This window comes from Chelonia mydas, chromosome 20 (genome assembly GCF_015237465.2).
Source record: "Chelonia mydas isolate rCheMyd1 chromosome 20, rCheMyd1.pri.v2, whole genome shotgun sequence".
Taxonomy (NCBI): Eukaryota; Metazoa; Chordata; order Testudines; family Cheloniidae; genus Chelonia; species Chelonia mydas.
The window spans coordinates 17,930,477-17,943,631 of NC_051260.2; the positions used below are offsets into that span (position 1 = coordinate 17,930,477).

Below are 13,155 nucleotides of genomic sequence, written 5' to 3' on the forward strand. Positions count from 1 at the left end.
CTGTCCACCTCCCCACCCATCTGGCTGACGGAGTCTACGGCCTTGGGACCCAGCAAGGGAGCTAGACACCGGGGCTTTTCCGCAGGATCCCCCTGGTTCAAATCTCTAGCCTGCTCAAAGGCAGTGAGGTGGGCATCCACATCCCCCCCCTCCTTAACCAGGGGCAGCAATTTAGTCTCGAGGTTCCCTGCGGAGCTGGCCCCCCGGGGTCTATCCCCACTCACACCTGGGAGGTCCCCTAGGCCTCTCCGCTCCCCCACCGCCAGTTCATGCTGCTGCTGCTTCTGCAGCTCTTTCTCGGGCTCTCGCTGTCTCTCACAGTCCTCTGGCTCTCTCGGACTCAGCTCCAATCCCGTCCGTCTCCGATCCCCGGATGGGGAACCCGATCGTGAAGACCCTCGTCTAGTCAGGGACAGGAGTCTTGGCGATGCCTGGCTCCCACTCCAGCTGCTCCCAGATCCTGCTATAGCCCCATTTGGGTCAGGAATCTGTCCCTTAGAGCGGTCATCCTCCTCCAGCTGCACGATTAACTCTGCTTTGGTGAACTTTCCAATGCTCAACCCTCTCTTTCTGCACAGGGTGACAATGTCCTTCTTTAGGAGACGGTGACAGGCCATCACTCTGCTCTTCCCAAGTTGTTGTGGACTCACAGGCCTGTGTGCTCTCAGCTCCCCACGGTTTCCAGGGAGAACCCCTAGTGTGCCAGCCCTTCTCAAGGTCACCACCTCTTTGCCAGGGTCGAGCTGCAGACTCCTCCGCCCCTGGGACCGCTCGCTGCAATCCCCCGGGGGACCCTGTTACTGCAAAAGTCCTCCTCTCTGGTCACACACTTCCAGGAGTTAACCACCCCCTGAAACCGTCTCTCTCTGAATCTTCAGCACGCCTGGTCCCCGTCAATCCCCCTTCGTTTTACTGCTCCCCAGTCACTTACTGCAGGAAGTGCCATCCACGGGGTGCAGTACATCCCACCACTGCCACCAGTTGTCACGGAGTCCCTGGGCGATGCTCTGGAACTGCTCCCCATGAAGCCAGTCAGGACTCTGGGGCAGTCGCCTTTCTGTGAGCAGCCTGTCTGCAGGACACACAGCTCACACAGCTTCCACCTTCCTGGGTCTGACCTCGGAGCATTCAGCATCCTCTGCCCCTCCGTGTGCTTCCCACAGCGAGTCCACCCAGGCGGGGCTCCTGGGGAAGCCAGAGGGTCCTGCACCCCAACTTTGCAGTCAGACTTGACTCTCAGCCAGCCAGTAAAACAGAGGTTTATTAGATGACAGGAACATGGTCTAAAACAGAGCTTGCAGGTGCAGAGAACAGGACCCCTCAGCTGGGTCCATTTTGGGGGGCAGTGAGCCAGACAACCACGTCTGCCCTTCACTCCATGTCCCAGCCAGCCCCAAACTGAAAGTCCCTCCAGCCCCTCCTCCTCTGGGCTTTGTTCCTTTCCCGGGCCAGGAGGTCACCAGATTCCTTTGTTCTCCAACCCTTTAGCTCTCACCTTGCAGGGCGGAAGAGCTCAGGCCATCAGTTGCCAGGAAACAGGGTGTCGGCCATTCTCTGTGTCCAGACCCCTGCACACACCTGCCCTCTAGGGCTCTGCAATGATCATACACCCTTCTCCCACCACCTAGATACTTAAGAACTTCATAGGGGAACTGAGTCACCCCCACACTATTCAGAGGAAACATTAAGAACAGTCCCACTTCGTCACAGAGGTGCAGGGGCCTGAGGCTGGATTTGGCTCGTGGTGCCTGGGTTTGGTTTTAATCTAGACTTTGAATGATTCAGGGTCACCAACATTGGGAGGTTCCTGCCCTGCTAAGAATTGAGCTGCGCCCACCCCAACCCCCCCGGCTCGTTCCATGCAGGGGACACAGACGTGTTAGCTCCCTAATGAGCTGGGGCTGGCTGCAAACCAGCAACCGACAAGGGAAAGGGCCCATGTCCCACCGCAGGGCCCCTCGAACGCCCGTAAGCAATACTAAGCGTCATTAATAATGACTAATGCCCGGAGCTGAGACAGGCTTGGTGCTTTACCCTGCCAAGGGCTAACGCCTCCATGGGCGCCCGTGGGGACTGCTCCAGGGTCGGGGGTCATGAGCCGCACACAGAACAGAAGGTGCCCAGAGAGCCGGTTTATTTGACCCCAACAAAACCAAGAACCAACGTGAGCCACGGGGGCGCATGGTGTGACCTGGGCGTCTGGACTGGCCCCGCTGTAAATGTAACGGCCCCAGGGCCCAGGAAAAATGCTGGAACTGGGGAAAGCTGAAAAGAACTGAAATTTCCAAGTGTTTCTTCAGCAGGGCTCGAAATGGAACAATTTCAAATTAAAAAAATCAGATTTTTGGAATGGGTGAAATTTTGAAATTCGCACACGCCCTGTTGTGCCAGACACGCACGCGTGCACACACGCACACGGGCACCGGAGCGAGACACCCTGGAGAGCTGCGGCCCGGCTTGGCTCCTCTGCTCGGTCCCAGCCCACCAGCCGGGGCACATCAGGGAAAGGGCCGTGACCCCACCGGCCCCCAGAACCAGTCCCCCGCGGTGAGGGCTTCGGGCTCTGTCACGGCGTCCCCGGGCGATGCTCTGGAACTGCTTCCCATGAAGCCAGTCAGGACTCTGGGGAAGTCTCCTCTCTGGGAGCAGCCTGTCTGCAGGACACACAGCTCCCCCGGCTCCACCTTCCTGGGTCTGACCTCGGAGTATTCAGCCTCCTCTGCCCCGCCGTGCGCTTCCCACAGCCAGTCCGCCCAGGCGGGGTCCTGGGGAAGCCAGAGGGTCCTGCCCCCCAACTCCGCAGTCAGACGGGACTCTCAGCCAGCCAGGAAAACAGAAGGTTTATTAGACGACAGGAACATGGTCTAACACAGAGCTTGTAGGCGCAGAGAACAGGACCCCCTCTGCCGGGTCCATTTTGGGGGGCAGTGAGCCAGACAACCCCATCTGCCCTTCACTCCATGTCCCAGCCAGCCCCAAACTGAAACTCCCTCCAGCCCCTCCTCCTCTGGGCTTTGTCCCTTTCCCGGGCCAGGAGGGCACCAGATTCCTTTGTTCTCCAACCCTTTAGCTCTCACCTTGCAGGGGGGAAGGGCCCAGGCCATCAGTGGCCAGGAAACAGGGTGTCGGCCATTGTCTGTGTCCAGACCCCTGCACACACCTGCCCTCTAGGGCTCTGCAAGGATCATACACCCTTATCCCAACCCCCTAGATACTTAAGAACTGCCTAGGGGAAACTGAGGCACTCCCACACTATTCAGAGGAAACATTAAGAACAGTCCCGCTTCGTCACAGGCTCACACACCTCTGGGCTCCTCCTTCTCCTCACCCAAAGCTTCAGGCCCATCACTGCCCAGCGCTTCCCCCTGCCCTGAGTCACCCTCCCCACCGTGGGCTGGCGAGGGCAGCCCTGGACCGCGGCTGCCCTGGGCCGCAGCTACGACTTCATGAAGCGTCTTCTCACAAGCCACCCTATCAGGCCTGCGCCGGCGAGAACCGAAATCACCCCCAGCACCGCTATGACTGTCACGATCCCGTGCCTTTGCTGAACTGTAGGCAGGAGAAACAGGAGTCAGGGGGGAGCCCCAGCTTGCCTCCCTCTCCCCCTCCCTCCCCCACAGAGCCCGGGTGTCCCTTATCCCAGCCCCACAGAGCCTGGGTGCCCCTTTGTCCCCGCCCCCCGCCCAGGGCACAGGTGTCCCTGAGCTGCCTCCCCCCGCACAGGGCCTGGGTGCCCCTGAGCTGCCCCCCAGCACACACAGGGCCTGGGAGCCTCCCTGTCTGCCATCCTCAGCCGCCCCTCCTGGGGCACTGCGGGACACGGTAGCCCTGTCTCGGTGGCCCCCAGCCAGTCCTTGTTGTCTGCCCTGACAAGAAGGGGATCAGACCAAGCCGGCAGGGCTGGGGACCCTGCCCCAGACAGAGACCACCCCCCGGCCCAAGGAATAGCCACCGCCAGGACCCACAGACACATCACGAGGGAGCCAGTGACCGAGGCAGGCCTGGAGCCCGTGGCTCCGGGTCCCAAGCTGGGACAGTGCTCCCAGCCTTGGGCCCGGCTCTGGGGGCTGGCATGGAGCCCGTCCGCAGAGGGGAAGGAAGGCGCCCTGGCCCCCAGGGGTCTGGTGCAGATTCCGCACCCCCTGCTCAGCCCTTCACGCGGCCGGGAAGGAGGAATGGCCAGGGAAAGCCAACAGGACACCACTGCCCGCACCTATGCTGATGTTCACGTGCCCTGAGCTGGTCCCGTATCTGTTCTGTGCCAGGCACTGGTAGGTCCCGCTGTGGGCGAGCTGGGCCGAGTGCACCGTCACCGTCCGGCCGCGGTCAGACAGCTCCACGCTGGCGTTGGAGGGCAGCTCCCAGAGCAGCTCGGGCAGGGGGTTCCCCTCGGCGCTGCACCGCACCGTGAAGTTAGCACCGACGCCGAACTCCAGCTGCTCCACGGAGACCTTCACGCTGTGGGGCAGGGCTGCAAGGGCAGGGGAGGGCAGGGGTCAGCAAGGATGGGCCGGTTGGGAGTAGGCCGGGGGGAGGAGCTGATCCCCACCTCTCACCCATGTGCCCCACACCATCAGGCTTGCCCCGGTTTTCTCCTGGCCACCCTGCCAAGGGGGCGACGGGTATCACTGTCCCGGCGCAACTGTGCGAGCAGTGCTGGGAGTCGGGGCTCCAGGGTCAGAGTCCCAGCTCGGGGTGGGATCAGAAAAGGGAACCCTGCTGGGGCTGCTGCAAAGGGAGGGGGGTCTAGCAGTTATAGGCAGATCTTGGGAGCCAGGATTCCTGGGTTCTATCCCTGGCTGTCGGAAGTAATTTTGTTTCTTATTTCCATGGTCTCAGAAAGACTCAAAAAGAAATAGCAAAAAATATTTTAAGTAGATCAGAAGCAGGAAGGCTGCTAAACAACCAGTGGGTCCGCTGGATGATCGAGATGCTAAAGGAGCACTCAAGGACAATAAGGTCCTTGCAAAGAAACTAAATGAATTCTTTGCATCGGTCTTCACGGCCGAGGATGTGAGAGAGATTCCCAAACCTGAGCCATTCTTTTTAGGTGACAAATCTGAGGAACTGTCCCAGATTGAGGTGTCATTAGAGGAGGTTTTGGAACAAACTGATAAATTAAACAGTAAAAAGTCACCAGGACCAGATGGGATTCACCCAAGAGTTCTGAGGGAACTCAAATATGAAATTGCAGAACTACTAACTGTGATCTGTAACCGATCATTTAAATCAGCTTTTGTACCGAATGACTGGAGGGGAGCTAATGTGACGCCAATTTTTAAAAAGGGCTCCAGAGGAGACCCTGGCAATTACAGGCCGGTAAGCCTGACTTCAGTACCGGGCAAACTGATTAAAATGATAATAAAGAACAATATTGTCAGACACAGAGATGAACATAATTTGTTGGGGAAGAGTCAACATGGTTTTTGTGAAGGGAAATCACGCCTCACCAATCTACTAGAATTCTTCGAGGGGGTCAACAAGCATGTGGACGGGGGGATCCAGTGGATACAGTGTACTTAGATTTTCAGAAAGCCTTTGACAAGGTCCCACAACAAAGGCTCATGAGCAAAGTGAGCTGTCATGGGATAAGAGGGAAGGTTCTCTCATGGATCGGTAACTGGTTAAAAGACAGGAAACAACGGGTAGGAATCAATGGTCAGTTTTCCGAATGGAGAGAGGTAAATAGCGGTGTCCCCCAGGCGTCTGTACTGGGCCCAGCTCTATTCAACATAATAACAAATGATCTGGAAAAAGGGGCAAACAGTCAGGTGGCAAAATTTGCAGATGATACAAAACTACTCAAGAGAGTTAAGTCCCAGGCAGACAGTGAAGAGCTACAAAAGGATTTCGCAAAACTGGGTGACTGGGCAACAAAATTCAGTGTTGATAAGTGCACAGTAATGCACATTGGAAAACATCATCCCAACGATACCTCTAAAATGATGGGGTCTAAATTAGCTGTTACCACTCAAGAGAGGGATCTGGGAGACAGTGGAGAGTTCTCTGAAAACATCCGCTCAATGTGCAGCGGCTGTCAAAAAAGCGAACAGAATGTGGGGAATCATTCAGAAAGGGAGAGATCATAAGACAGAAAATGTCACATTGCCTCTATAGAAATCCATGGTACAAATCCAGTATTCATCCTTGAATCCTGCGTGCGGACGTGGTCACGCCATCGCAAAAGAGAGCTAGTGGAATTGGAAAAGGTTCAGAAAAGGACAAAGAAATGATGCGGGGGATGGAACGGCTTCTGTATGAGGAGAGATTAATAAGACTGGGAATTTTCAGCTTGGAAAAGAGACGACTAAGGAGGAATATGACAGAGGTCTACAAACTCATGCCTGGTGTGGAGAAAGTAAACAAGGGAGTGTTATTTACTCTTCATAACACAAGAACTAGGGGTCACCCAATGAAATGAATAGGCAGCAGGTTTAAAACAAACAAAAGGAAGTATTTCTTCACACAACGCACAGTCAACCTGTGGAACTCCTTGCCAGAGGAGGATGTGAAGGCCAAGACTATCACAGGGTTCAAAAAAGAATGAGATAAGTTCCTGGAGGCTAGGTCCATCAAAGGCTATTAGCCAGGATGGGCAGGGACGGTGTCCCGAGCCTCTGTTTGCCAGAAGCTGGGAATGGGCGACAGGGGATGGATCACTGGGCGATTCCCTGTTCTCGTCATGCCCTCTGGGGCCTGTGGCACTGGCCGCTGCCGGCAGACAGGACACTGGGCTGGAGGGACCTTGGCTCTGACCCAGTCTGGCCGCTCTGAAGTTCTTATGGTCAGGAAGCTGCTGCAGGCTAAGAACTTAGCGCACTGATCCCCACTTGCAGTAACCAAACAGCTCCTCACCCCAGACCTGCAGGGTGGCCCTGGCGCTGTCATTCAGCACCTGGAGGCCCACGCGGAGCCAGGCCTGGCACACGATTTCCTGCCCGTGCTGCGTGGGCTGTGCCACGAAGCTGTACCCCACGGCCGGGCTGCCGCGGCTCTCGCTGAGGGTGCTGCCCCCGCTGCTCAGGGTGACGTTGATGTCGGAGGGGCTGGAGCCGGACACAAGGCTGGAGACGTTGCAGGTGATTCGCTCCTGGCGACCAGCCACCATCTCAGCTCCCAGGTGGATCTCGGGGGGTGAGAATCCTGTGCAGGGGGGAGGGGGAAACAGAGGGGAATTGACCTTCCTGAAGCTTCTCCCTGCATATAACAGGCCAGGGCTCTGCCTTCTCGCAAAGACTGTGCTCGGTGTCCGGGGAGCCAGGACTCCTGGGTTCCATTCCCAGGCTGGGAGGGGACAGTGCAGGCTGGTGGTTAGAGCAAAGAGAGCTGGGAGGCAGGACTCCTGGGTTCCATTCCTAGGGGTGGGAGGGGACTGTGGGGGCTGGTGGTTAGAGCAGAGGGAGCTGGGAGGCAGGACTCCTGGGTTCCATTGCCAGGGGTGGGAGGGGACTGTGGGGGCTGGTGGTTAGAGCAGAGGGAGCTGGGAGGCAGGACTCCTGGGTTCCATTCCCAGGGGTGGGAGGGGACCGTGGGGGCTGGTGGTTAGAGCAGAGGGAGCTGGGAGGCAGGACTCCTGGGTTCCATTGCCAGGGGTGGGAGGGGACTGTGGGGGTTGGTGGTTAGAGCAGAGGGAGCTGGGAGGCAGGACTCCTGGGTTCCATTCCCAGCTGTGGGAGGAGCCGGTGCTGGGAGCAGGGTGCTGGGAGCAGAGTGCTGGGAATCCAGACTCCTAGGTTTTACTCTTTGCACTGACTTCTAGTCCTTGGAAAAGTCCTTCCCCTCCCCATGCCCCGTATCCCGTCCGCAGCACTGGGCACACCCCACCGGGGAGGGGCGGCGCTGGGGGGGCGAGTGAGCGCGCGGTTAACCCTCAGCGTACGGTACACGTGGAGCCTGGCTTTTTCGATGATGTTCGTGGAGGTGACGTAGCACTGGGGCTCCAGGTCCCACACCGCGAGGCTGGAGATGTGCAGAGACGCCCAGCCGGGTCCCTCGTTTGTCACCTTCGGCACCGACGTCTCCCAGCCCAGGTGGGCGAGACTGGAACAGGTGCTGCTGCAGTTCAGAACCACGTGGCTCCGGAACGCCACCGCCGGCTCCTTGGGCACGATGCTCAGGCCGCATGGGTCCAGGTGCACTGGGGAGCAGGGCAAGAATCAGGCAGGCTCCCCCCAGCCCACGTGGCCACAGCAGCCCTCTGGGGGCACCACATGGGCCGGACCAGGCTCCCCCCATGGACCTCCCAGGCTCAGCAGCTGGCCCCACAGCCCAGGCCTCCCTCTGGGGTATCGGCCTGCGGCTCCAGCTGCAGGGCTGGTTGGGGCTTGGGGGTGGGGTGACAGCTGCATGTAGTCCCAGAGCATGAGGAAACACCAGATCTAGGGGGGCCTTGGCAGCCTTCACCCCCATCCTCCCGCCTTGTGATACAGCCGTTAATTAGCTGGGCCCTGGGCTGTTTTATCCCCAGGAGCCCGCCTCAGAGATGCACAAGGGGGCAACATGCCTGGCAAAGTGTTGGTCACAGTTCAGGGCAACTTCACCCGTGTTTGCCCCCCCCCCGTGATCCAGCAAGGGCACTGCACTCGGGTCCCGGCTCCTCGGGCATCAGATCTGAATAGTGTGGGGGTGCCTCAGTTTCCCCTATGCAGTTCTTAAGTATCTAGGGGGTGGGATAAGGGTGTATGATCGCTGCAGAGCCCTAGAGGGCAGGTGTGTGCAGGGGTCTGGACACAGAGAATGGCCGACACCCTGTTTCCTGGCCACTGATGGCCTGGGCCCTTCCCCCCTGCAAGATGAGAGCTAAAGGGTTGGAGAACAAAGGAACCAGGTGACCTCCTGGCCCGGGAAAGGGACAAAGCCCAGAGGAGGGGGGGCTGGATGGGGAGTCAGTTGGGGGCTGGCTGGGGACATGGAGTGAAGGGCAGACGTGGTTGTCTGGCTCACTGCCCCCCCCCCAAATTAACCCAGCTGAGGGGTCCTGTTCTCTGTACCTACAAGCTTTGTTTTAGACCATGTTCCCGTGGCCTAATAAACCTCTGTGTTATTGGCTGTCTGAGAGTCCCGTCTGACTGTGGAGTTGGGGGGCAGGACCCCCTGGCTTCCCCAGGACCCCGCCTGGGCAGACTCCATGTGGGAAGTGCACAGAGGGGCAGAGGAGGCTGAATACTCCGAGGTCAGACCCAGGAAGGTGGAAGCCGGGTGAGCTGTGTGTCCCGCAGACAGGCTGCTCCTAGAGAGGAGACTTCCCCAGAGTCATGCCTGGCTTCGTAGGGAGCAGTTCCAGAGCATCACCTGGGGACTCTGTGACAGGGGGAAATGACATCATGGGGAGACCTCACTCTCCCTACAACACCACACCTGGAAACACCTGATGAATAAAGACTGAACGGGGGGGAATGATGGTCCCAGGTTAAAGGGATTTCTAGCCTGTGTGTGAAAACCTGAGAAAGCCAAGGCAGCTTGTGCCTTAAGAATCCACCAGCCTGTTTATCACTCAGGGTGAGAATTTGCTCATTAATATCCTATCGAGTGTGTTAAGTTCAGTTTGCAGTTTTATTTATTTACTAGATAATTTGTTTTGCTCTGTTTGCTTTCACTTACAATCACTTAAAATCTATCTTTTGTATTGAATAAACTTATTTTTGTTTTGTCTAAAACCAGTGTGTGGGTGTAATAACTCAGGGCAGAAAGCTGTTGTGTATTTCCTCTCCACATTGAGGGAGGGGGCAAATTTCATGAGCTTGCACTGTACATTTCTCTGTGCAGTGCAAGACAATATAATTTTGGGTTTACACTCTGGGGTAACTGCAGCTGGGTGTGTCCCTACTTGTATGTGTGCTGGTAAAGTGCAGGCTGGAGCCTGGGAGAGGGCTTGGCAGGCTAGTCACAGCAGTACAGTGTAAAGGGAGGCCAGGCTGGTGGGTCAGGGGGGCTCAGTGGTACCCCAGTTCCAGGTAGCACCCCAGGGGGAACCTGTCACAGGCGTCTTGGCCCCAAATACAAGCTACTCCCCCGGCCCTTCCTAGTGCTGCTATTCTGCAGGTGAAAGCGCTACAGAGAAGACACAGAGAAACGAAAGGACCGGCACAAGCGTCCCGGAGACCACCCCATGCAGTCCTGCAAGTCCCACCCCGCACTCAGAACAACAAGCACCCGCGTGACAGGTCAATCTCCCCTGTACACCGCTCGGGTCTTTGGTCTTCAGAGTCTGGGAACAGCTAATCAGCCGGACAGTGGTTCTTTGCTCAGAACGTAGCCTCTGAAAGTTGGGTCTGCAGGTGGGAATTTGCTTCCCACCCATCCCCAGGTGTTTTGTGGGAAACCCACTGAATTTTTCTTATCCTCAAAGTCCCTTTTTGTCTGGCACATAGTTTAAAATTGTCCTTTGATGCTCAGCTCACTTCTGAGGTCTACACTGCCCCTGTCGCCCAGCGAGAGATGCTACAGACATCCCACACCAATATGCAGACTTGGCATTTCCACGCCAATGGACCCTCCCCCAAGCTGTTTAAACTTGATTCACTCAGCGTGACGCAAGACCCAGCAGAAAATTGCCAGTCGCATCCCAGGGACGGCTCAGCCTTTCTTTGTAAATTGGGGGTTGGTGGTGACGTTACAAAGAAACCAAGAATAAAATCATTACAAATAACGAGTCAAAGCTAAGGGCTGTGGCTCGGCTGTAACCCACCAGTCAGATCTGGGTCTTACCCACGGGTCTGAAAATATTAACTCGTTAGCCTCCCCCGGGCCCGGGTTAGGAACGGGGGCTGGAAGCCCATGGGGCAGCATGCCAGCTGGCAGAGTGCTGAGCAGGAGGTTCTGTTTCCTGCCTTAAGCCTGACCTAGGAGAAGTAATTTCCCCTCTATGGGGTTGTTTTCCTCCTTCAGTCTCTGGGAGCTTGTTGCAGTTGGACTGGTTCTCACAGGGCTTCTGCGCTGTGCCCGGCACCACAGGGCCCCGATTCCAGCCAGGGCTGGTGGGTGCTACCGGAATATGCTCCATCAGTCTCCCCAGTGCAGAGAATCACAATCTCCAGCCATCACTAGTGCTTGGGAGGGGCCCGCAGCCAGCACAGAGCCATTCTGCCCAACGCTTTTGCCAGCCTGGGAGCATCTCTGCTACTCTCAGGTTTGTGTTTCAAAGCCGGCCGGCCCTGACGCTCCCTCCCCTGCAGCATCAGCCGCAGCCCGTGGGGCGCTCGGTCCAGCCCTTCGGAGCCCCTGCTCTGTGGGAGGCACCCGTCAGGGCTCGCCTCACCCCGCCTGTGCACAGTGCGAGCTGGGACAACATTGCAGTTCCAGCCCAGGTCCCGGTGCCCCTCTCCAAATTACCCCGTCCCGGCTCCCGAGCTCAAGGCACAAGGTGGCACCTGCCAGGCAGGGTCAGCGGCTCTGGCGTGTGGCACCGCGACACGGCGGGCAAGTTGGGAAGAGAAGGTTGAACCCACTCTCGACCGCTCATCTTCAAATTCACCAGCCTTGCGGCCTGAGCTCCCGGCCAGCCCCCTGCCCCCGGACCCGGAGAACACGCAGCTTACCCAGCGGCAGGCAGCAAAGCAGAGCCAGTGGTGTCAGGCCAAGACAGAGGCAGTGACCTGTCATTGTGCCCCAGGAGAACCGTGCGTCTGGAGCGGAGCAGGCCTGTGCGCAGAGTCCACCCGCAGGGCAGGCCCCACCCCTTCCTGCTCCGCGGTGGGCCCCACGTCCTGGCGTGCTCTCCCTGCTCTCTGCGAGCGACCAGCCCAGCTGCTAGGGGCAATCCCTCGAGGCCCACGGGCAGGCTGGTCCCAGTGATGCTGCTCCTTGGGGCTGGCACAAGATGGGTTCAAGCCACCTTGGCACTCCCCACCCCGCAGACTCAATGCTGCTCTGACCCTCTGCTTCCCACCGGGCCCCGGGGGAGCAGAGACTGGGCACCGTGCGTGCTGGCCGTGCACCCGCTCTGCCTCCTGCACCAGGAGCTGGGTGCAGGCCTGTATGTCCACTCCACACTGGGCTGGGAGGTGACTCGTAGGGGGCATTTCCACCCCTTTTATGCTGCCCAAGCAGCATCAGCCCCAGTCTCCCCAAACTGCAACTCAATCCCCATGGTGCCGATGCCTCCGGCCTCTCAAGGGGACGCGACCTCCCCACCCCTGTGGCGCATCCCTGGGGGAGCCAGATGCTGCCCCCTTCCCCGTGGGGTGAGAAGCAGTAGGAGGGTAGACAGGGGTGGCTGATCCATGTCCTGACGCCTTAAAGGCAGTGAAGTATCCGAGACCTTTCCACCTGGGCAGATGTCCTGGCTCTAACTCAGCTCCCTCTCTGTGGCTTCAGCTGCATACAGGCTTCTACTTCACTTCCTGTCCCAAACCGTGGGGCAGTCTTGTTGTGCAGCTGTCGTGCTCCACCCCAGAGGTGGCTGCATTTCCCCGGTGAGGGAAAGGACCCGGTCAGCCCCTCCCCTGAGTTTGCGGAGCTTTGAGTTCTTTTTCTAAAACCACCAATAAAGGTGGTTGCAGAAGCTGCTTCTTATCACACACTGCCACAGCAGCTTCTGCAAGAACAAACATGTTGATAGCATCACATGGCCCAGATGTGTGAAAATCTTGGCTAACACCGTTAGGTAGACACAAGGGTCTGTCAAAGGAGGCCAGTTGCACCCTTGAGAGCAAGGGGAGGGGTTCCAGTCTGGCCTTGGCCAGGTCACTTGTTGCCTGCAGTCTGTTCACACAGCCCTACACACGGCCTCGGAAACCCAGCTGCAATGGTGATGGGCACCAGTGTAAGAAGCCAGGTGCCCGGATGATGAATCAGAGGTGTCTGTATAGGGGGCGGGGGGGGGGGGATTGTATAGTCTGTATGGAGATAGGTTTCAGAGTAGCAGCCCTGTTAGTCGGTATTTGCAAAAAGAAAAGGAGGACTTGTGGCACCTTAGAGACTAATCAATTTATTTGAGCAGAAGCTTTCGTGAGCTACAGCATCCGATGAAGTGAGCTGTAGTTCACGAAAGCTTATGCTCAAATAAATTTGTTAGTTTCTAAGGTGCCACAAGTCCTCCTTTTCTTGTATGGAGACAGGCAGTTCTGGGGAGAGACGGAGTGACATCCAGCTGTTTAACTCTGACCTGCCCCTCTGTGTTCTGCACCCCCACCGCGGCATGGCCCTGTGTCGTGT

The 13,155-nt window shown here is 57.7% G+C and overlaps 1 protein-coding gene across 2 annotated transcripts; it reads right to left on the bottom strand.

Annotated features, from left to right (window-relative positions):
* Positions 1-3,199: 3,199 nt before the first annotated feature.
* On the bottom strand, positions 3,200-12,400 carry LOC114022240 (vascular cell adhesion protein 1). 2 transcript variants are annotated; one of them, XM_043532909.1, is made up of 6 exons: positions 11,538-12,400; positions 9,827-10,050; positions 7,880-8,137; positions 6,856-7,143; positions 4,214-4,471; positions 3,200-3,549 (listed from the first exon to the last, which is right to left on the bottom strand). In XM_043532909.1, coding segments are annotated over exons 2-6 (918 nt in total). In that variant the 5' UTR covers positions 9,828-10,050; positions 11,538-12,400; the 3' UTR covers positions 3,200-3,436. The 2 variants fall into 2 exon arrangements, with proteins under 2 accessions (XP_043388844.1, XP_027689177.2); XM_027833376.3 differs by lacking the exon at positions 9,827-10,050 and having other exon boundaries at positions 11,538-12,398.
* Between the last annotated feature and the right edge of the window lie 755 nt (positions 12,401-13,155).